At 40.0% G+C, this 23255-nt stretch overlaps 1 protein-coding gene across 1 annotated transcript in view; it reads left to right on the forward strand.

Moving 5' to 3' along the window:
- The window catches only part of SMARCA1 (SWI/SNF related, matrix associated, actin dependent regulator of chromatin, subfamily a, member 1), a 32909-nt gene extending 19712 nt beyond the window's left edge, over nt 1-13197 (forward strand). The window contains exons 19-24 of the mRNA XM_054289407.1: nt 500-622; nt 2146-2278; nt 3055-3173; nt 3373-3585; nt 8241-8351; nt 9038-13197. Of these exons, the coding sequence (XP_054145382.1) occupies nt 500-622; nt 2146-2278; nt 3055-3173; nt 3373-3585; nt 8241-8351; nt 9038-9109 (771 nt within the window). The 3' untranslated portion in view covers nt 9110-13197. The remainder of the gene's footprint in view (nt 1-499; nt 623-2145; nt 2279-3054; nt 3174-3372; nt 3586-8240; nt 8352-9037) is intronic.
- Nucleotides 13198-23255: the final 10058 nt, after the last annotated feature.

Consider the following 23255-nt stretch of genomic DNA (forward strand, 5'->3'; position numbering starts at 1 on the left):
TTTCTGGCTTGTTTGCTATTGTGTGCAGTGGAATTGGAGTACAGTTCCAAGGTCACAAATACTGAATTGGTCAGTGTGGAAGGGACAGATAAAATGTTGCTGGTTCTTGTTTACATCAGGTTGTGTCTGGTCCTTACTTGGGCAGTGGGCATGGCTTTACAGCAAACCTGGCAGAACTTAGTGTTTCACTGTAGTTATAAAACATTCTGAACCAATGAATGTAGGAAAGCAGACCCTTTGCTGGTGACAAGTATTACTGAAATCAGTGAGCTGTGGCAGCTCAACCTCTCAGAGTATCCTGAGGTTATTGTGTGCAGGAGTGGTGGGTTCAGGGCATAACAAACTTAGAACTTAAAGCCAGTCCTATTTTTGGGAGGAGGGGTTTAAGCAACAAGATCTGAATCTAGGTATAACACATTTTGTACAGATGAGTGCTTTTAAAATGCAGTCTTTGAAATAACATTGCTGCACTACTGCTTTTTGAAACCCCTGATTTTAGGTCCCCAGGAATCCTGACCTTCCAAATGCAGCTCAGGTACAAAAAGAGGAACAAAAGAAGATAGATGAGTCTATGCCTCTGAATACTGAGGAAAGTGAAGAGAAAGAAAAGCTTCTAACACAGGTAAAATAAAATCAGCTGAAGTATTTCATCCTATGTTTTTGCTAGTATGGAATATAAGTAATGCAGGAAAGCTATGCTGATGTTACTGAAAGAAGAAAGCATAGAACATGGAATGATTTTGATTGGTTTTGCTTTGAGGAACCTTTCCTGTCCTTGAACAAGTTTACATCTTAGTCATCTACTGTTTCCTTGAAAGTCCTTGAACATTTCTGAGGCAACAGCTTGGATAGTAGATGCACTATCCAGCAATATGTGCAGAAATCCAATCAGTGGGTTCCTTGTACGTGCATAAAGCTTCTCTGTTGATTTTAAATCAAAAAGGGCTTGAATCAGGACAACCCTATGTCAACATACATGGTATTTATGCAGGTGTCTAAGGCATGTCACATCCATTAATTTTTGTCCCAGTCGAGTTGTTAGACATGTTCATTTTATACTGGGACTGAATTTCTGTCACTGGGACTGAATTTCTGTCACTGACTAGTTTCTTGACCTTTTGGCTGATTATCCTGCTGAGTTAAGCTGATTGTTAAAGACCATGTGTGTTCAAAGTAATGGGACTTTTTGACTCAGAAAATTTTCTATAGAAGAATTGGGAATTGGTGTACTTTGGAAGAAAATTCCAAAGTCACAATTTCACTATTGATTTCACTTATGTGTAGCAGAGGAAATATTTCAGGTGGTGCTGATATGCATATCAGTACTGCTGTTAATGATTAAAAAGAAATAGTTGTATTGTGTATGTTAGACTCACTCTGGACATGCTAATTGTGGACTGAGCTTACTTAGCTGAACTGACAAAGTTCCTTGTAGATACATTTCTGTGATGAAAGAAACTCTGTGCACTACAGATTATTGCCCAGGCATGTGATTGTCTTGTTTGTTCTTGTCATTTTCTGCTTTCCCTGTCTTTAAATTGTAATGTCTCTTTCTTGGATAATATTTTTGTGCATTGCATCTCGCTTGTTCAGTTTTGGATTGATTTCTTTGGTACATAACAAATTCTCTCTTTGACAGTGCTTTAGAGCTTCCATTTGATTGCATCTTTTTGGACTAGAGATCTTTTCTTGACATACTTATGCTTTCATTCAGCTGTTTGCCTGGTTCCAGGTTTGTAAATGTCTGAAGTAGGAGCTCTTGCTTTAGATACTTGCACTGCTCTAAGAACTTGTGATGACACAGGCATTGCTGCACCTTGTACTGCTCTGAAGTGTGGTGCTTGTATCTGCAGGAGTGCAGCTGTCACTGAGCTTGTTTCTTTGGAGAAGCATCACAAAAACTTTAAAAAGAAAGGATAAAAAGCTGTTACTAATGCATGTGGAGTCATGACCAAAAATAACTGTTTAGTTATAGGTTCAGTAATAAGCCCTGGATAACACAAGTCTGTGGAAATCCTGAAAGACCATTAGCCACTGTAATTATGTGATATTGCAGAGGAGCAAATGGTACATAAATAAATCACAATTTTGGAAAATGCTTTCCTCTGTCCTGATAATGCCTTCTTAATCTCTTGTTGCTTACAGGGTTTTACAAACTGGAATAAAAGAGATTTTAACCAGTTTATTAAAGCTAATGAGAAATATGGCCGTGATGACATAGACAATATTGCCCGTGAGGTGGAAGGAAAGTCACCTGAGGAGGTCATTGAATACTCAGGTTGGTGATGTTTTGAAATGTATTTATTTCCTAATACCAGAGTATTACCATGATTTTTGCCGAATGTTCTTTTAAAATTACAAGGTAGAGAATTTAGATGCATTTAAGGATTTTTTTTTTTGTTAAAGTATGCAACTTGGGTTTTTTTTCAGAAGACTAAATTCTATAAAAGGTTGGTTTTGTAGCACATAACTAACACCTGCAGCTGCCTTTAGCCCTCCTTAGTCAAGATTTAGAATTTGACGTAGTTAATTCTCACTGACAACATGGACTTGTGAAATTGTGAATTTGCCTTGTAGTGCCAGTGTGATTCTTTATGCTGTATCTCTGCTATTTTACCTCTTACACTGTATCTTTTTCTTTTGTATTTACACAGTGCTTTTGAAATTTCTTCCTCTTTCAGCCTTGGATGTAATTTTACTAAACACCTTCATAAAATCAACTTTGCAGTGTTGTTTCCTGTAGTTGAAGAGGAAGAGCTCCACAAGAGTTCCCTTCAGTGTTGAATTTATTTTACAATTGATTATGTTGCATGTAAATTTTGTTAGAATTTTTACTAAGCCTTTACTTACAGTTAACTTTTAAGGATTCTGAATTAAGAGTCAGTGCAAGCTTATTTTTTGGCTAGCACAGTAAGCTGGAGAGCATTAGCTCATTGTTTAAGATTAATGGAACCACAGGCTAAATTTATTTTTTTTTTGCCCAAGTATCTTAACAGTGAAGTCATAATAGCAGAGGAAAAGATTATATTCAACAATTTTGTTTTGTGTTTTTAGCTGTTTTCTGGGAACGTTGTAATGAGCTACAGGACATTGAGAGGATTATGGCTCAGATTGAACGAGGAGAGGCCAGAATTCAGCGGAGGATCAGTATCAAGAAAGCCCTTGATGCCAAAGTAATTATTCCAGGTTTTTTGTTTTCTGCAGCTGACTTTTTCCAAAAATTCCTCCAGAAAAGGAATAATTGGGGATGAGTGTTCTGTCTTTTATGCAGCATAGGTAGTATACCACCTCTCAGTGATCTGCAGTATCATGTAATGATTCCTGGATGTAGCATTGTACGTTTATTAATCCTTACTTTTGTTTTGCATTCAGATTGCAAGGTACAAAGCACCTTTTCATCAGCTGCGTATTCAGTATGGAACAAACAAAGGGAAGAATTACACAGAGGAGGAAGACAGGTTTTTGATCTGCATGTTACACAAGATGGGCTTTGACAAGGAGAACGTGTACGAGGAGCTGCGGCAGTGCGTGCGCAACGCGCCTCAGTTCCGGTTCGACTGGTTCATCAAATCCAGAACTGCCATGGTGGGTACCACTTACAGGGACTGGGCATGGCATGAGGCACCTTGTTCTTTTTAAAGCACCACCACATAAAATTTGTTTAGGAAACAAGTGCTGAAAGAACAACTTTAGGTGTGATTTTCATTTCTGTTTTTTTTATAGTAACCTTTTGTCTTAGTACAGAAAAAATGCAATACAACTGAAACAGATTAGAAAACCTGCCAGACTGAGTCCCATGTTACCCAAAGGCATTAAGACAGTAGTAGACTAGACTTACAAGTATCCTCGTTGCTTTTATTGCAAACTGAGTGTTTTACCAAACAATGTCTCTTAAAATATGACTCTTTTAGAGTTGTTGCATAACATTAAAGTCTGAAGACATCTGAATAATATGCTTGGAGAAGGGAGCAGCTTTCCTAATGCAGTATTTAATTTCTAACAGCATGAGGAAAGTTAGTGATTCACATAGAAATTAATCATTGAAGCAATAGGTTTAAAATGCACTTTGTAGTTTGTGAGTGTGGATTATCCCATGGAAGTGCTTACATTTCTTTAGGTATACTTTACTGAAAATTTTATTTGTGTTTAGAGAATATAATACAAGGTTAATAGCAAGTAGAGTAGTACTGAGGATTTTAGAGCAGAGCCATTCATTTTTAATTGAGTTATTTAGCAGGAATGGACAACAGTCACAGAAGCTTTGGTGGTTGCAAAAATTAAGGTATGTAGGTACCAACATCAGAATATGGGACTCTTTCAATGATAAAAAGCTGTTGGATTTGCCCCAAAATTTTTGCTCAATTCCTTCTACTTGTTGTTTGTCTTCATTTCCTGACCTCAGGATTTGTTTGTCTGAAAGAATGTTCTTTCAGAGTTCTGGGTACTGTACTAAGAATAAATAAAACATAAAATAAAATATTTAAAATATGTATTAGAACAGGTGGGTATATTTGCTTTTCCCAGCACTACTTATAATTATGCAATACACTTTTTACTTGATATTTCAGCAATTGAAGTGTTTCTGGTTAGTGCAGCAGTTAGCCCTTCATTGAAAAGAATTTCAAGTGTTTCTTACTAAAATGTCTTTTTGAAGAAATACTGCATTTTAATATTATGTCTAGAAAGAGAGAAGCCTGCAGTATTGAGCACATTAAGAAGTTTCTTTAAGTTGTCTGTGCAGGAATCCATTTAAATAAATCACAGAAATGGGTACTAGAAATTAAAAATGTAGCTCAGTGTTTAATATTAGTTGATATATGGTTGTCAGGGGTAGAGTTAAATATTCAATTTAAGTCTTGCAAATCCTTATGTTCAGTATACCCTTTTTTTAAAGGGGATAGAAATCATTTGCTCAAGTGTAGAAATATGTTCTGTGGTGTCTTAATGCTGAAACTGAGACACTGGGAATATAGTGAATCTTTTGGCTTAGGTTTCCTTTTAAAACTCTGTCCCTTAATAATTTTAGTTTTTCTGCTACTACATGGTTGAAGAAGATTATGGAAATACAAACTTAAAACCATCTTTCACTTTCAATGTGCATTTAATTTTCTGAAATGGTCTGAATTACCATGCTCTGTACATTTGAGTAATATAGCTGATATATTCTAATGTCCTGAGATTTGTGGAGGTTGTAATTTCTATGGGTCCATTTTGCACTAGTTTGGTGGTTTTATTTTTTTTTTTGGTGAAGAAATGTGCTGGAAAATCACATGATAATAACAATGAATGAAGTATAAATACAAATATTTATAGAGGAGTAAATTAGTGAAAGTGGAGAAGGCTTCCTGAAATGCTGAAATTCACACGATCATTTAAACTCATATGAAACAAGATAAAAAGGGCAGCATAATTCAGAAAAGGGTTTAACAGGCTCTTTGTGAAAGCTCTGTGTTCTAACCACTAGATGTCTCTTGAATTCCACAAAAATAGCTAATTTATCTTCCATCTTACTATTTCTGTTTGTTCTCCTGAAGATTTAGAAAAGCAAATCCTGCTTCATTAAATTATTTCAAAATCAAATGGTTTACCCAAAATGTAAATTCTTAAAGATACCATGACAGCCTACAATTGCATTTTTTTTTTTTGCTTTCAGTATTGAGCACAGATTTGTTTGTTTGTTTTTTAAAAAAATTTGTGTCCATGCAGGAAGAATGCAAAATATCATGGCAGTAGTGAAGCATGTATCTGTTCTCTGAAGTCATAAATTATGGATATTCTCTTTTAGCTTTCTGCAAACACTCTCCAGCATAAGAGAAATGACTTCTTAGTAAATACAGGAATGCCCAGGCCTGTGGACAGAGCTGAGGGCTGCCTTTGCTCCCAAGTCAGCATCTCTGCCTCCAGTCATGCAGAAGGCAATGGTTCAGTGCTCCCATCTTATTTATTGCAATCCAGGTCTTTAGAGCTGTGAGGGGGTGAACAAAGTGTATCTTCTCTCTTTCCATCCAAAGGAGAAAAGTATCAAGCCACACAGAATACAAAGTCTTCTCTGAAAGTGCAAGGCATTTTAAATAAGTGTATTTTTGTAGTACTAAAATGGAATGCAGCAGCCCCTATTGAAATTTCAATAGCTTAGTGCAGGATTTATCATTCAGATTATTTTTCATGGTAGATGTACAAGAAACCTGTGTGCATGTCACATCTTGCTGTCAATTGATTCTGTGATTCTCCAGAGAAAATTGTTTTTGAGTCCATCCTCTGTCCACAGCAGATGCTTTGGAGCAGTAGTCCATCTGGAAAGTCTAACCATGAACCTGAACACTTTATAAATATATATATTTATGCAACCATTTGTCCCCAGGAAAGAGGAGGATCTTTGAGTGCTTTAGGCAAGTGGATCAAGGTTATTTCTTAGTTGTCTCAGATTAGTTGCTTGTTTTGAGTTTAACACGATCCCATTTCTCATAGGCTAGAAAAAATCCAGATTATGATGGTGAAGCAGCTTGTCATCACTCTTTACCTCAGCTCCTAAGTCTGAGTGCAATATTCACAAATTTAAATGATGTAAAATACTTGTGGCATGTTGACAGTCATTGTTCTGTTTCGGTCTTTTTTCATCTCTGTTTCTTTGCTTTTTGGGACAGAGGCACTCTGTTGTTCTGTTCAGGGTTGCAGTGTATATTGGGATGGCTTGAACTCAAGTTTGCTCTGAGTTGTTGCTTTTTTTATCTAAACCTTGTTGTTTGGGTAGAATTTGAGGGAGTTTAATGATTGAAGTGAGAGTATTTTAGCTCCAGAAGGACTGTCACATAGCAGGGCACAAACATGGCACCCTATTTCATGATTTAACCTTTACTTGAGGGTGTGGGGTTATTGCTACAGGGATGTGATAAAAGTGACTTATTACACTACTCTGTTGGTGAAGCTACAAGCAGGACACTGGAACATTTCTGAAGGGGACTTGTAAAGAAAAATGTCCTGAGGATTTTTATGTGTGTGTGTCTGATAAAAAGAATTCAAGTGGTGGTAGGATTCTCTGTGTCCATTCTGAACTGCATGGCTTTTGCCCAAGGCCATGGAGCATCCTTTGGAGAGGAATCTGTGGAAACTGTAGAACTTAAAAACTGGTTAAGCTGGAGGGTTTGAATGTCTGAAAGATGAGTCCCATGCCTGCCTGTTTGGGAAGGTTCAGATCAGGAAAGCACCAAGGCTGTCTTATCCATGACGGACTATGATGGCTGAAGCAATATCCAGTTTACAGATGCTGAGAAAATAGAGACTGATTTGTGGGCAAAAAGGTCACCTGTTCCCTTCATTGCAAATTGTAGGTTAAGATACGTGCTTCTAGTTAATTCTAGGATAGCCTATGTTCTAAAAATGTCTTGACTGAGTTTAGTAGAGATGAGACATATTTTTTGGGATTTATTTTCCCTCAGAAGAGAGCTTGAGTTGGAAAGAAAAACCCATAGAATCATGTTCTCAATAATACATAGAACATACTGAATAATTATAATAAAAATAGGCACTGTTAGGTGTTTTGTAAGGGATCTTTTAAATGGGGTACAAGAAACTGTCCAAGTCAAGTGAGTTGTATTAAGCAAGCCAGCCATTAGTAACTGCAATGCAGATATTTTGAGTTGTATTGGAAATACTTCTTAATGTGTAAACAAGCTGATGGCATTTAGTCCTGATGGCTTGCAAGTCTTGATGCTAAAAGCATTTAGAGCATTTAGGATCCTGTTTGAATAAAAATAAACAGTGAGTTTACAATTTAAGACTGAATAGATTTTTGGCCCATTTGCAGCTCTACTGTGTCTCTTCACAAAAAAAACTTCCCTAGTCTGTGTGCCACAGAAAAGTGTTGCTTAAGATAGCTTTGCTTCCTTTTTTCTCTGCTTTAAAGATATATTTGAAGACCTCTTTCCTAAAATCTGGCATACTGTGCTGGTAGGCTGTAATTTGCTTCATTAACCAAGATGAAAGATCACATCAGTCTTTGGAATGTCACTTTGGAAGACAGAATCCTGAAAACTCCTTGTCAGGAGGACAGTAAATCCTTTCCTGTTTCTAAAGGTTACACTGAGGGAAAGACAGATAATAGTAACCAAGCTAATGATCAGTATTATTGAATACTTTAGGAAAATGTAAGTGCTTTGAAGTTAAAGGATTTTGAACATAGTTATGTAAGCAAGAGAAGTTGTATAATTTGCTTAAAAATTTGATGTGTTCTCTTTCCTTAGGAGTTTCAGAGACGCTGCAATACTCTCATATCATTAATAGAAAAAGAAAATATGGAAATTGAGGAAAAAGAAAGAGCTGAAAAGAAGAAAAGAGGAGCCAAAGTTACAGCAGTATGTTTAGCAGCACTTACTTTACTTCCAGTGGGGTAGAATTCAATTATATATTTTTAAAAAATGTAAAAGATAAATGTAGGCACTGATTGCATTAGTAGAAACCATGAGGTGAGAGATTAAACTGGAATATTTGTCTGTTCACATCTCTCCTAGATTTAGGCAGGTATTCCCAATGCATAGGATTTGAGGGCTTTTTTTTTTTTTGAGAAGTCTTTTGTTTAAGTAGCAAAGGAGGACTTTTTTTAGAAAGCTGCACTGCCTACTTTCTGCCTACTTATGTATATCACATGTTGCTTCAGTTTCTTCTCTGAGATTTTTCCCTCCCCTACACAGTAGGTGCTGGAAGAAGAAATGAAAGTGCTTCTTTTATTTTGAAGGGTTGTCATCTTTAGAACAGAATTGTGTGTAAGTCAAGGTCCTGATCTTTTTATCCAATTCAGGCTATGTGTGGTGCCTGCACCACTGAGACCATGTAATGATTTTAAGGATATAAAAAGGGTAGGAGAATTAAGTGTCTATGTCAGGGATTAATGTTTGCCTTTCCATTATATCCTACAAAAGTGAACTGAAATCTAGAATGCATTGGGGTCGTACATTCCCTCCTGAATAATTAGTTATGTGTTTAAGTTTTTTGTTTGTAATGCCACTATCTTGTAAAATTTATATTTATTTTTTCTCTTTAGTCACAGAAGAGAAAAGCAGATTTGGCTGCTGAGAACTCTGGAAAAAAAGATGCTAAGAAAGTGAAGTCGTGAACCTGAAAACTGAATATGCTAAATATGAAACTGCCACTTTCTTCACTCCATCTATGTGTATTAATTGCCAACTTCTTTGTATTCATGGTACTCTACCCCAAGTCCCATGCTTTAATTTTGCAGATTTTGTATCCTTTACAATGCCTTTCTTTACCTAAAATGTGTAGCTTTATATCTTGCGCATTCCAGTATTTTTGTGTACTGTATTTTGTGAGTTTCATGTCTTTGGCAAAATTCACTCAGTCCTTGGTTTTTTGAAGCTTGTGCTGAGGTTTTAGCTTTTATATGTTTTATATGCTGCTGCTTTGAAAAAAACCTAGATTCTATAGCTGTATTATTGTTGTTTCATATTTTAAATTTATATGGCTGTTGGAAAATAAACTGACTTAATTATTTGAAGAGAAAAATACTTCACCTTTGTTTTCCCTATCCTCTCTCCCTTTTTTGCATAGCTGCATTTAGAGAGAATGTTAAGGTTTGTATAATTGTGCCTTCATCATCAATCAGATTTTTTTCAGAGGAGTACTTAGACAGGATCAGGAGCATGACAGAACAAAATCTAATTAGACTGACATCCTTGTTTGCTCTCTGCATTAAAAGGACATTTTCTCTGAAATATTCAGAAGGAAACCCAGCAAATACACACTTTTTGTTTTTCTTTATCAGTGATTTCTGCTGGGCTACTTGCTTAAACACAGGGTGAGGTGTTTCTCATAATGGCCTCCAGATGAAAACTTTTCTATGCCTCATAAAAGGAGGTAGTCAGCTCACAGCTTCTGGTTGTTTAAGTAGCAAACAAAATAGTTCACTCTCTGGTTGGTAGGCTCCTCAGCTCTGCTGCCCTGTGCTGAAAGATCTTCGTTGCTCTAATTATCTCTGCTGAAGTTCTTCTTTTACCTTTTATTCAACATGTCAGTCAGAAGCAATGGGGATATGTTATGGAGTGCTCCTTTTTTAGTATTTCTATTTTAATGAAGGGATGAAAGTGTTGGATGTATGATTTTTTGACTTTGCAAGAATGGCCTTTATTAAGCAGGTTCACAGTTCCTGCTCACTTTGGAGTCTGCCTTTCCCAGATCAGTAGAACAGTGGCTGTGACATCTGATGTTTTACTTCAATGTTCTGTCTCTGATCTGGTGTTTAGTACAGACCTTGCTACAGTGAGACATGCCCTCATAATGTCAGGTCTAGATTAATGCAGTGTGCTTTACATGGTACTTCCCTTGAAGACAACTTGTAAACTTCTAGTGCAGTTTGCTTCCTTCAGTGGTTTGAGGTGTTTTTAGATAAAGAAACCTCTTTACTCTTTGTATTTTGTGCTTTGCATTGGCTACCTTCTTCTGTGTTTGTAAAACATAGGACTTTATGAAGTTCTTGAGCTTTGCCCATATTCTTCCATGTCATTTAAAATATATTGGTATGTCTTTGAAGTTTTCTGGGATTAGTATCTCTAAGTTTGATGAGGTATTTCCAGCTTTTTTCGTAGTGTCTGTTAAAGGTTTGGGGCAAAATGGCTGTGATGATTGGTTGAGCATTTCAAAAGTTAATTCAAAAGATTAGATTCTGTATTTTGGAATGTAGCTTTTGTCCAGGGACCACATTCTTTATTTCACTGGGTTTATATTTGTAAGACTTGGTATTTGTCTGTTGAACTTTATCTGATGAGTTGAGAGGTGCATCTTACAATGATGGGGCACAACTTCCAGGCAGGAGATTGGGCACAGGAGTCAGAGCATGCTCTTAAATGAGTGTGCAGCCCAGGTGGGATAGGTGTGCTCAGGAAGAAGCATCCCTCCTCAGAATGTGCTATTGGAGCACTTAACATCCTGCTTTATCCTTGGGAGGGGGACATGCCATGGAATTATGGAACAAGGCTGTGCAGCTGTATGCATATATAACCACAAATCCTGGGACATTGCTATTAATAGAGAGAGGAAGATGCCTTATTTGCATCTGAATTTTGGCTCATGTGCCATTTACTAAGTTTGTGGCCTGAAATGATAAAAACAAGTTAAAAGAGATGGGGAATAAAGGCTGAAAGAGCCAATTGAAATGTTTATGGAATTACATGGCTAGGTCTAGAGCTTATTCTATTGCTCCTATTTAGCATTGGATGAATATTTTAATGTTTTAAGTCTTGAAATAAGTGTATTCTGGTTTTGTTTATTGTAGATTAGCTTTGTTTGACTTGCATGTTTTTGTGTATCCAGTTTCTCTGTGTTGCAAAGTGTATGGAAAGTCTTAAAATAGTAATATCTCAACATGTTGTTTTATGCAGATTTTTTGGTTTGAGTTACCACTTGAGTTAATGTTCTTTCTTCTCAATGACTTGATGCACAAACCATACAGCAAAAGATCATGCAATGGTTCTTTCAGGTGTTACCCCTTGATCAGACAGCTTCTCTGAAAAGTGATAGATTCTCCCAGGAGCTATCTGTTACCTCTTGCAGTCTGTAGTCCCCAGTTAAACTGAATGTGCTGTTGAACAACAGTCCTTGAGAGCATTTGGACACTATACACCAGTTCCTAGCAGACTGAGCCTTCCCATCCATCATGTCCTACAGTGATAACTAAAGAAAATTGCTAACAGCTGCTGGTCGGGATTAAAGGAAAATGGATCTTTCTCTTCCCTTTTTCATTCTTCCAGTTGCCAATACCCACACAGTGTGTGCCTAGCAGTATCTTAAATTATATGCTGCTGTGACTCAAAATTAGGTGACAGAAATGAAAGAATCTTTCTACTTTTAACTGCTATTTTCTTAGGCGAGGAATAGTGTTTGCAAGAAATTAGTAAGTGCTGAATGTAATGTGACAGAAAACTTCTGAAAAGTTTGAGCCTTTAGGCAATTTTAGAGTTGCCAAAAATGCTGTGAGATAAAACAGTTTGAAAGCTAATTTAGTTCCTTTTCAGTGGACAAATAAAATTTGATTGTGTAAACATCAGGCTTGAAGAAAGTCACCTAGCACCTTTGACTCCCCAGCAGTGCACGTAACATCCTGGGAGAGGTCACAGCAATTGTGGTGGTTTTCTTTTCACATATTCATCACTTCCAACTTATTAGTCCTTTTATTTTTGATTTATGTTAGTGATGACACCAAAAAACCAATGCTGCTAGCCACCTTGATTGTATTTGATTTTGATTTGTTACAATGACACAGAGAAGAAATGAACTGTCTTCTTGCTGGTAATATTAGACCATCTTTAGATGCTGGTTTGCACAAGTGGTGTTACTATACTAAAATATTAAGTAAGAAATGTTTTTCTTGTAGATTAGCATTGCTGTTTGATTTAGTGCTAATGCTGGTTAGGGTTTAAAAAAAAAGCAGCTATCACTCTTTGAAATGATGAGCAAGGAGTATACAGAAATTAATCAGAATCCAAGTGCCTGATGGTGTTGCCAAACTGATTTTTGCTTTTATATATTCTTCATATATATTTGTAGCTTTGTAGCTATATGAAGGATATATAGAAGCAAAAGTTAGTTTGGCATCAATGGAAGTAACTTTGTTGTGCAGTGCCTGCAGGTGCTGCTGCGTTACAGGCACTCTGTACATGCCTCCTGCTCAGTGGGGGGATTAAGTACTTTCAGTGAGGAGAAATAAATGCCAAAGCACAGGTTGAAAAAAGGTGGAGTTTTGCAGTCAGTACCAGTTTATGTGAGTGCAAAATGCTGAGGTTGGTGCACACATTGGCACTTGTACTGCTGGAAGGGATTGATCACCAACTGTAGTTCTGATCTGACTAAAGAGAGGTTGACAGTTGTTACATTTTACTTCATTTTATCTGGTTCACACATACTCCAAGCATGTATGTAAATATGTTTGTGGCTCATAGTTCTAATGTTTGATATGTTCTTTTTCTGAAAGACTTAAAGTTGAACTTAGTTTGCATATTTTGAAATGTAATGTACTCTTTAATTGCATTTGCATGGTATCCATCCGTTCATGAGAGCCTTAATAAGAGTAATATTTGCTGCCTCAAAGGTATGTCAGTGTTGTGTTGTTCAAGATGACTTCTGAACTTTTTCAATCTGGGATTTGTTTCTTAAGTTGTACATACATGGAAATAAAAGTTAATATGAACCTGATGTCTTCTGGTCATTCTGGTACACAGGGATCTGTTACTTGGATACTTTCAGGATAGTTTGATTTGGTTTTGTTGCTCTTGTGCCTCCCATACCCTTCAGGCCATGGTGGCTGAATGTAAGGCGGTGTGTGGCTGTTCCACATCTGCTTTCAAATTATATTTTTTTGTAATCTAAAACTATACTAGCAGTGCCTATGTTTTTGTGACAGCCTTGCCTGCGTTGTCTCAGTACAGTTTTACACAATGTATGTTGATCCTATATTAAAGTGTGTTGCTGGTTCCCTTTTCTTTCATCCCTCTGGTGTGTTCCTAAAATGAAATGCATTGGAGCTTAAGTCCAGCTGACACAGTGGTAGGAGCCATGAATTTTGTTGCACTTGATCACTAGTAGCCTTGATAGATACTGTGCTTGGGGAGGTGCATCCCCTATATGACTGCTCAGTTCTTTTTCCTCAGGATAACCTAAAAAAAAAAAAGGACAGACTGGAGGACCAGTTTCTCTGGTTTTGGCTGGTAGCAGTTCTGTCTGCTCCACAGTGAACTTTTGATAGACCTCACTCTTTTTCAGGTGAGTCACCTAGACCAGGATGGAGGAACTGGGAAAAGATGTGAGGTTCCACCTTACCTGGTCCTCAGTAGCAGCCTAAACAATGTTTGGATTCACTCCAAGAGCTACAGTTCTTCCAGATAGCTTTGCTATGTGGAGATAGCAAGACAAGAGGTTGCCCGTTGTTGTTATAACCTGCTTTAAGTCCTGACTGGTGTTGGGATGGAAGGGGGGTGAAGTCAGGAACAGGAATTTGCACAGGTATGTGATGTGCTCTTAGCTGGGACTAAGCCTTTGCTTCTAGGGCTTATTTCAAATCCTGCTGGGTCAGTTATCATGGGTATTTTCATCTTTTCATGGCTCCTTAGAAAGCTGTCCAGACTAACAGATGGGGTGTCTTGGCACAGCGTCCCATCCCTGTGCAAGCCCTGCTCTCACAGCAGGCTCCCCATCCAACATTTGAAATGGGGAGCAAAAAGGCTGAATCCTGGAAAAATTGGCTGTGCTGGGCAGGGGTAAGAGCTGGGCTGGGAAAATCTGTGTGTGATTAACTGGAGATTGATGACTAAATCTATCTATTTTTATTGCTAGTAAATGGAAATGGAAGGTACAGCCACTGTAACTTGCTGCTGAGTGAGTGCAGGTCGGGAGGCACTGTCCCTGTCCCTGTGCCCCACAGCTGGGGAGGGCACTGCTGGCTTTGCTCTCTCTGCTGTCCTCCCGCACTGCTCCCCTGCTGTTACCCCTTCAGACCCCGGGTGGTGGTGTTGGATCTGAAAGGACGAATGTGGAGCTGGAGAAGCTCCACGCACTGTGAGCAGCACCTGTGCTGTGGCAGCACTGAGGGGCTCTGTGCAATTCCTTCCTCTCTGTGTTCCAGGGCTGCAGTGCAGCTGTCTCCTCAGAGCTGCCATTCCTTTCCAAACATACGAACTGCCTGGCTGGCTGCTTAGTTGCCATGTAAGAGGTGATTTGGGGAGGTTTTCCCATCCAGAAGTTGCATCATGTTCAACTTAAAAGGCCTCTCTCAAAGTTTAAACTGAGCTGTAGCCAATGGGGCACTCGATGTGACACTCAGAGCCAGACTACAAGGTCTGTGTTGGCTTTGCATTAGAGCCCATTCATTGGCTGCTTGAAGGCAGGCATGTCTGCACCACAAAAAGCTGGACTTTTCTTCAGGGACTTATTATTAAAACTATGTCACTGTAATTAAAAAAAACCAAACTAAAACCCCCTAAGTGTGTCAGCATTAATTTATGGCTGCTATACATACATATCTCTGAAATAATTTTACTTATTTATGTTACAAAGGGTTGATTAATGTTACGTGACTGAACATGTGGAAGAGGTACAAGAAATTTATTTTTCTTAAGTGTCAGCCTTGGAGACTCAGCATTTTCTTTCAATATTCAAAAAGAAATTTAATTTTAGCTTTTTGTGATACTCACTGGTAATTAACTGCTCCATGTACTGCATCTTATTATGCTACGGGCCTGAAGATTTTCTGTTGGAAACGAAAATCGATTTCAACAAATTCAGTTGTTGCCATCTTATTAGGTTATGGTGCTCAATGTAAATTAAAGTTTTGAATTTGTCATCGATCAATAGATGCAATTATTGATTTGGGATGTATGAGGTAAAAAGTGAATAAATAAGTTTTTGTCTTTGTTTTTATAACATGAAAACATGTCAAAATTTATTGAGCTGCAAGTTACTTTGTCGTGAACCTGAGGCAGAATCAGAAGTACAAGAGTAATGGAAGTCTATTTATTTCTTGGGTGCTGCAGGATTTTCTTAAAATGCTGGCTGTCAGCCCCTGATTTAAAAGTTTGTTTAGAAGCCTGGGGTGCAAGGATTGGTTTGCTGTCTGATGCCAGGTCCCAGTGCCATCCATGAATATTGTACACAGGCAGAATGGATGCCTCTGCACAGAAGGCTCCTTGCAGAGTTCAATGTAGAACTGAGGTGAGCAGAAGGAAAATCTTCCTCACTGGAGGAAACTGAAAATAATATGGAGCCAATAACACCCTATTGATACCAATCAGTACAATCTTCTGAATGGAACCATTGATTGCCCTCTAACTTGTTCTGAGAGTTTGGAGTGGCTGTGCCATTCCTGCCTTGTTCCCAGAGTTTGGAGAGGCTGTGCCATTCCTGCCTTGTTCCCAGAGTTTGGAGTGGCTGTGCCATTCCTGCCTTGTTCCCAGAGTTTGGAGAGGCTGTGCCATTCCTGCCTTGTTCCCAGAGTTTGGAGAGGCTGTGCCATTCCTGCCTTGTTCCCAGAGTTTGGGGTGGATGTATCTATCATTCCTTGCTCAGAGCTGGCTGTTCTGCTGTGGGCCAGGTGAGTGTGTCACTCTCAGCCTGCCTGTGTGTGTGGCAGAGCTGAGGGGCTCCTCTGTGATTAGTGCAGCAGGATGAGAGTGAAATTGGTCAAATTCAGCAGATGGGTGTGCTCAACACAGCCTTGCTCAGACCCTGGTCCTGGGTTATGCATCTCAGTTTTCTGACTTGCTCTTGGTTAAATAAAGTTGCATACAACCTGAGATCAGCAGCAATGCCAGTTTCTCTGCATAATAAATTAATTTAAAGGGATTTGAGGGCTTTGTTTAAGGGTTGCTATAGAAATGTTTTTCTCATCAGGAATTAGCTAAAAGTTGAGAAAATGCAATATTTTTTACTGCTTTCATGATCTTGGGCCGTTGCTTTTAAAAATAGAGAGGAAAAAATCTAGATGGGTTGATTGAGGACATAGTTCACTTGATCAGATGGATACAGACCCCAGCTGGCAGGAAACCAATTAAAATAAAAGACAAAATAGATGGTTTTGTCAGAAGGAGGCCACATTCCTGTGGGACATGAGAGGATTTATATCAATCACAGCAGCAGGAACTCCAGGTTGTATGGAGCAGGGCCTGTAGTTTGTATCTCTATCTTATATAGGGGGAAATAGATACAGATATCATGTCAGAGTCACTGGAATCAGAAGGAAAAGTGTGTATGAGCTGATGTGCTGGAGCTTGGTAGATGTTTAAGTTGCTGAGGCAGATTTTAGGAGGTATCTCTAAGGTTTGCTGTATTTTCCAAATAGAAAAATGAAGACAGCACTCTCTTCCAGTTCCCTAGTGACCTAGTAGCCATCCATCTCATTAGAATGACATAAAAATCAGTGGTTTGGAATTGAAGTGACTCTTAAAACCCAAGATCCCCTGGGAAAGTCCTTGGCTGCTGCGTCAGGTTGTCATTATCCTGCTGCTGTCAGAGGTGTTGTGTGCAGTTTCCTGATGCTGGAGAGACTCTTTGCTGGTGTGAGTGTTGAGCAGAACTTCACAGTGAACCCAGGATTTTACTTTTAAATGTGGTGACACAGTCCAGGCCACTTTGTGCTCACTGCCTGTGGGCTGGTGCCCAGGTTCCCTGGAGCTGTGCATACAGACAGATACTGAGACTGGCTTGGATTTCCTTTCTTTCCAATGATTTCTTTGGTCCAGTTCAGCAGGATCTCTCTGCTGTGGCTGTAGAGAATTGAGCTTTTGGTGTCTAGATGTTATATCAACACTGATGTAGGATTGACATGGTGTCTAGATGTTATATCAATATTGATGTAGGACTGACAGTTCTTTTTCCAAGTGTGAGGTCTCATGTTCACCCGATCTGGGTAAAACCAACAAGAAGCAGCAGGGAACCTCAGTGCTCACACAGGATGGACTCCTGTAAGGATGGACCTGGGTAAGAATGCAATGGTGTCGCTGCAGCTGGCTGGGGTCCCTGGCTGAGCTGCAGGATTGGTGTCAGGCCATGCAGGAGAGCAGAGCCTGGGCTCTGGGCTGGGACATTGCCATGCTGTTCTGTCTCCTCTGGGACTGCAGCAAGCTCCTTTCTCTGCAGACTCTGTTGTTTCCTCTGCTAGGGTCTGTTAATGTGTATTTCCTTTAGGGGTAGGATGGAGATTTACCTCTGGGTGATGCAGCACTAAGGGATGTGGGCTGTGATGCTGGCTGGGGTCTCAAGGTGCTGCTGGAATATTAATGAGAGCCTTGTAATAAGATTCAGTGCCTACAGTTCTTTCCAATTCATGGCTGTTCTGAGTAGTTCACTGCATCAGGGCCTGAGCTATATATAAAAATAAGTAATTTATTTGCTTTCTATTGAATAAATGACATGCTAGTGGAATGATTAATGAATAAGAAATCATGAGTGTCACTGGCACACAAATGGAAATCATCATTCCCTTAACAAATTTTTTTCTAGTTGGGTTTAAGTTTCCGTTGGGAATTACAGTTTCACTAATTCAACAAAACCACCTGATAAATAACTCATAATTTTTTATAGATGTCCATTAAATAAATCTATATTGAAGTACCAAGAAATGACACTTGTAGAAGAAACATTGCTGCAAATAATGAGAAAATTGCAGACGTATTTTATACCTCTTCTGAAAATCAAAAGGTCTCATAAATACAGTCTGTAAAAATGTCTGTGGAAGAGTTAACATAACTGTACAAGCAATAAGCCTGACCTTTCACTGTAATTTATTTTAGATTTGCTCAATCCTTTTTTATTAAAACTAGCACATCTGAAGCAGAATTAAATCCTATTATAGCAGCTCTGTGATTGTATCAATTTTTCTCTGCCATGGCACACTTTATTAAAAATTACTTTGTTTCATATTGGTTAACACAATCAGGGGAGTAAATGAAGTTTTGTGGTCTTTGGTAAAGAAAGAAGAGTGTGGTTTCTATCCTTGAGTGTAAGTTGCTGTGAGGATCAGCAGAGTTCCAGCCCTGCAAAAATCAGCTCAGGTATTTCCTCTGTGGTGGTGAGACCCAGGGAGGTAAGATCCTGTGCAGGGACCAGGTTACACAGGACCAGCTCCATCAGGTGTTTTTGTCTTAGCAAAAATATTCCTGTCAGCTAAAGCCACATCTTGTTTCTGCCTCCTCCACAGTTCTGTGTTTGAGTGCAAAGTCACCATTACCACCAGTGCAGGCTGTGCTGGCTCCTGTTGCCTGAGATGCTCGGGTGCACCTTTGATGTGAGCAAGGCCGTGAGCTCACAGGCATCCATCCCCTGCCCGTGCACTCCTTCAGAGGAGTTTGTCATTGCTGTTGGTGTTTGCTCCAGCCAGCAGCTGTGAAAGTGCTCCTGGATTTCCTGTCCTTGTGTGGGTTTTACCTGCTGGCTTTGTTCCCCTCAATTTCCTGCAGTGCAGCGTTGGGTTGGATTGCGAGAAGGGGATTTAGATGGAGCCAAGGATTTTTTTGTGGTTTAAAGTCTGTCTAGTGCTTTTTTTAACTGACCAAGATCTACAGCACTTTGGAGTATTTACTGCTCCTATTTAATGGGCTGTTTACAATTTCAGGACCAGCCTCAGTAGCCTTGTGGAGCATATTTCCATGCTGATGACATGTTTACAGTGAATAATAAGAACTGACACATTTTGTGTGCACAGGTTAATGCCCCCAAATCAGGCGCTATAAATTGTTGTGGGTGGGTAGCTGGTGCAAGAACCTCTTTTAGAGAGCATCACAGCAGGATCTGGAAAACACATTAGTTGATTTCTTGCTTCCTCTACTCATTGCAGGAAAAGTGCAAGGCTGCTTTTTTCCTTCCCATCTCCTATCTTATATGCACAGACTGGGGGAGAGCTGTGGTTAGAGCTGTCCTGGAAGGATGCTCTTTGTGAGAGGTGACCAGCACAGCCTTGGATCACAGCATCACAGGCTCACAGGGTGTCTGCAGCGTGGTTTTGGGAGCCCTGAGGCTGGCAGGGTCCCTGATCCCCTCTGCCTGTGCCCCCTTCCCTCCCAGCAGCTGTCCCCAGTGCCTGCAGTGCTGTCACTGCTGCAGGGCTCTGCACAGCAGCAGTGCTGGAGCAGCCGTGCTCTCCCTGCAACCAAATGTCTCTAGTTCTGGCCTCTAAAACTGTTTTTCAGCTTGGGAAATCTCAAGTAGCCTTTTGCTTTTAAGAGACATTAAGTGTGTTATGTCACAGGAGAAAAAGTATCTCAAAATGCAGATCAGGCAGGGAATGAGGCCTCTGGGCAGCGTTATTGGTGCTGTGGGACTGCCTAAAGGAAAAATGGCTTATTGCTCATTTCCATCTGCCCACAGCAGACCTTTCCAGGTGCAACGTGTTTCTGGAAATGCTCCAAAACTGCAGGCTCCTAGGCTTTGGGACTGTATGCATTACTTTTAGAGAAAGCCACCTGTCTGCAAATAGGAAGAAAAGGAGAAACTTCTAGAGGAGAGCAGCCTATTCATCTCTGCATCAGATCTGAATTTTAACTGGGTCTTTTGGGTTATAAATGCTGACTTCAGCATTCACTTGGAACAATTTTAATTCTGGTGACACACAATGAGTTAATTAGCCTCAATGTCAAGAAACCTTTGTTTTGTTACTGCAGAACTGCATTACAGCCAGCTCAGGAGCAGACTTTCCCCCATGGCAAGGAAACCTGTAGGGGGACAGAATATAAGAAAATAAAGATAGTGTGGAAAGTAATCTCACCCCTAAGGAGTTGCAGCTGGGCCAATTATCAAAGATTAGGAACCGGCCTGACTTTAACAGGGCACAGGTGTAAGCAATGAGAAGAAGAGTGCTATAAAAGAGTGGGGTGGCTGGGTGAGAAGGGAGCTGCAGTCGGTGGCTGCTTTGTGAAGAAGAAAGAGTCAGTGCTCTGAGGAGATGTCCATGAGGAATGCTAAGAAAGTATGGAACTTTTGTGATAGGAGACAACAGCATGGGACCCCTGTGATGAGATGGCAACAGAAACTCAGGGTGCAGGAGGGTTTGCTGCTCACTGCTCTTGCCTCAGCACCGAGACTGTCAGTGGTGTTAACTTGAAGGCACAACAACAAAACTCATTTCACATTGAACATCTGACATTAAAAATTCTTCTGTCCCCGCCTCCAGATGGAGCCTGAAGCAGTGACCTGGAGGTGAAGTGCTCTCCTGCACTCCTCTGGAGCCTGCAGTGTTTGTGTTCACCCCACAGAGCACTTTTTCTGTATCAAAAAAGCAAACTAATCTGTCACTGAGACTAATCCTACTTGTCTCAAGAGTAAACACAATTTTCACACGTAGAGGGGCTATTTGAGATGATTTTTACATTCTGAGTCAGAATGTCAGAAAAAATGTTTGCATCTATTTTGTTATGGGTTTTTTTTCTGTGAAAGTCAAGTGACTACTTTTACCTAGGTGATTTTTATATGAGGAAAAAAGATGGACAACATAATAATGTAAATAATAATAAGGATAATGTAGAAGCCTTTTGCTTCCAATGGGCAATTTTCCTTTTGTTTTCTGATTTGGAAGTGGGATAGACAGAAAATGTGATTTTATGCCAGCAGGTGGATCCATCTGTCACCCCAATCACTGTGGGCTTTGCTTCCCTTTCAGAATTGAGTAATCCCTTCCAGGTCAGGGAAGACTTGGAGAAGTGGACAACTGGAGAGGCAGCTGCAAAACTGTGTAAGTCTTTATGTTATAAAAAAAAAAACCAAACAAAACAAAAACCCAACAGTTTTCAGCTTTCTTGAACTCTTGACTCTCCAGTAATTTAAATGAAGAGATGCTGGTCTGGTACTGATAAAGCTCCACAAGTGACCTGCTGGGACACCTTGTCTGGTGCAGGGTTTGTGACTGAGGGAGATTTTGTGAGCACAGCTCAGTTTCAGGGCAGTTTCTGAGCAGGCTGTTGGACAGTGGCTCTCGGCTGAGGGAGCCCAAATTCTGATGCCTGGACAGCACAGGAGGGGGAAGCTGTTTATATTCCTGTGGTTTCTATCAAATTCCAGAGATGGGCATAAAGATAATGAGTGAAATAAATACTCAGGTGTCGATGCTCTGGCAGGAGGTAGCCAAGGGAATCATCTGTGTGCAAGGGGATGATTTAAGTTGAGAGCATCTACAGGGATAATTGATGCCAAATCTAGCATTACCATTGATTTGGGCATAATTAGTTTGGATGAAAACAAAATACTGTCATCAAAAATAATAAATTGAAGCATAGGAGGTAATGCAAGAGTCAGAAGCCTTCATCAAAGATGTTTGAGGAAGGTGCTTTGATCCTTCTGTGCTGATTATGTGGTTTGGTGCACTTGCTCTGTCTGGTTTGCACTATGGTTGGGCACAGACTGTGCTACAAGAAAATGATCCTGTCTCTCTCAGCATTAGCAAGCTTGTTTGTTGTGTTGTATTTTGAGAGCTCTACAGTGAAAGGACCTTTCTGACCTGTTACAATGTTGGGGATTTCATGTATCTCCTTTACAACTCACTTTAAGATTGACTTTTATTTCTGCGTCTGCTGCTAGTTTTTAAAGGCTCATGTAGCCACTCTTTTTGTTCTGAGCTTTTGTAACTGGCTCTGAACTAACCTCAATTTCTTGGCATTGCCTTTTCATTGGGAGTGTTTTGAACCCCTTTCCCTTTACCCAATGGACTTTGACTCTGTTCCCTGCTTGCCCTGCAGGTTTTCTGTCTTCCATAAAGGGAAGCCCAGTGCAGTTGTGTGGTTCCCTAATCCTCTGAAGAACATGAGGTTCACACAGGGTGTGTGTTACAGACTCAGCTACAATGAAATCAGACTTTATTTTTTCTCATGTGTTTAGTTGTGGAGATCTCCAGAGCTCCTGGATCAGCCAGTGCAGGTTACCCCTGGTTTCCCCACCAATGTTTTAATTGTCTGGTGAGCATCCTGGGAAGGTTCCCCATGGCAGCTGGCTCTGGAGGATGCAAAGCAACCTACAGCTGCTAAATTAACACTTACTCCTTTATTTTGCAGGCTGGAGGGGGCTAAAATGACCGTGGTTAAAGTGTAGGGGAGTTGACAATGATGTGGTGAGGAGGGTGCAGCCTTCCCAGCTCACTGCAGGAATGACTGAGGTGAATCAATTCCAGCACCATGGCATCCTCAGCCAGCTCCTGATGGCCACACTGAGCACTCCAGGGAAGCAGTGGAAAGGAGTTGCACCTGTATGAAACCTGTGTGCAAGATGCTTGTTCACAGGGGAGTAAGAAACTAACAATATATTGGAAAAAGCAGCGGGACAAAAAAGAAATTGAGACGTGGAAGGAAAAAGCAATTGAGAACAAATCTGTTCCAAGGTAAGTGTGATCTTCACTCTGACCATCTTTACTCTTCTTGAGGCTGTGTTTTCACCTCAGTTTGCCAGCATTTTCTCTGTTTTTCTGCAGAGAGTTGCTGACCTTTCACTTGATAGCAAACACACTGACCAAATGGCCCAATGCCCTGTGCTGAGCTGTGCCAGCTTGTCCTGGTCCAGGCCTGCCTGTGTGTTGGGTGCAGGGCCAGGCTGACTCCCTGCCAGCCTGGGGAGGCTCAGGAGCCCAGTGCCAGGGGCAGATACAGCATTTCAGCCACAAAATGGGAATGAGGTGCACTGTGTGGGTGATCCTCACCTTCACATCAGCCTATGAATACATCAGGTGAGTAACAGTGTGCCACAAAAGTGTGTCCTTGAATGCACTGGCAGGATGAATTTCTGCT

The sequence above is a fragment of the Melozone crissalis genome, unplaced genomic scaffold, assembly GCF_028551555.1.
Source record: "Melozone crissalis strain CALT ecotype California unplaced genomic scaffold, PUWL_Pcris_2 ptg000068l_1, whole genome shotgun sequence".
Classification (NCBI taxonomy): domain Eukaryota; kingdom Metazoa; phylum Chordata; class Aves; order Passeriformes; family Passerellidae; genus Melozone; species Melozone crissalis.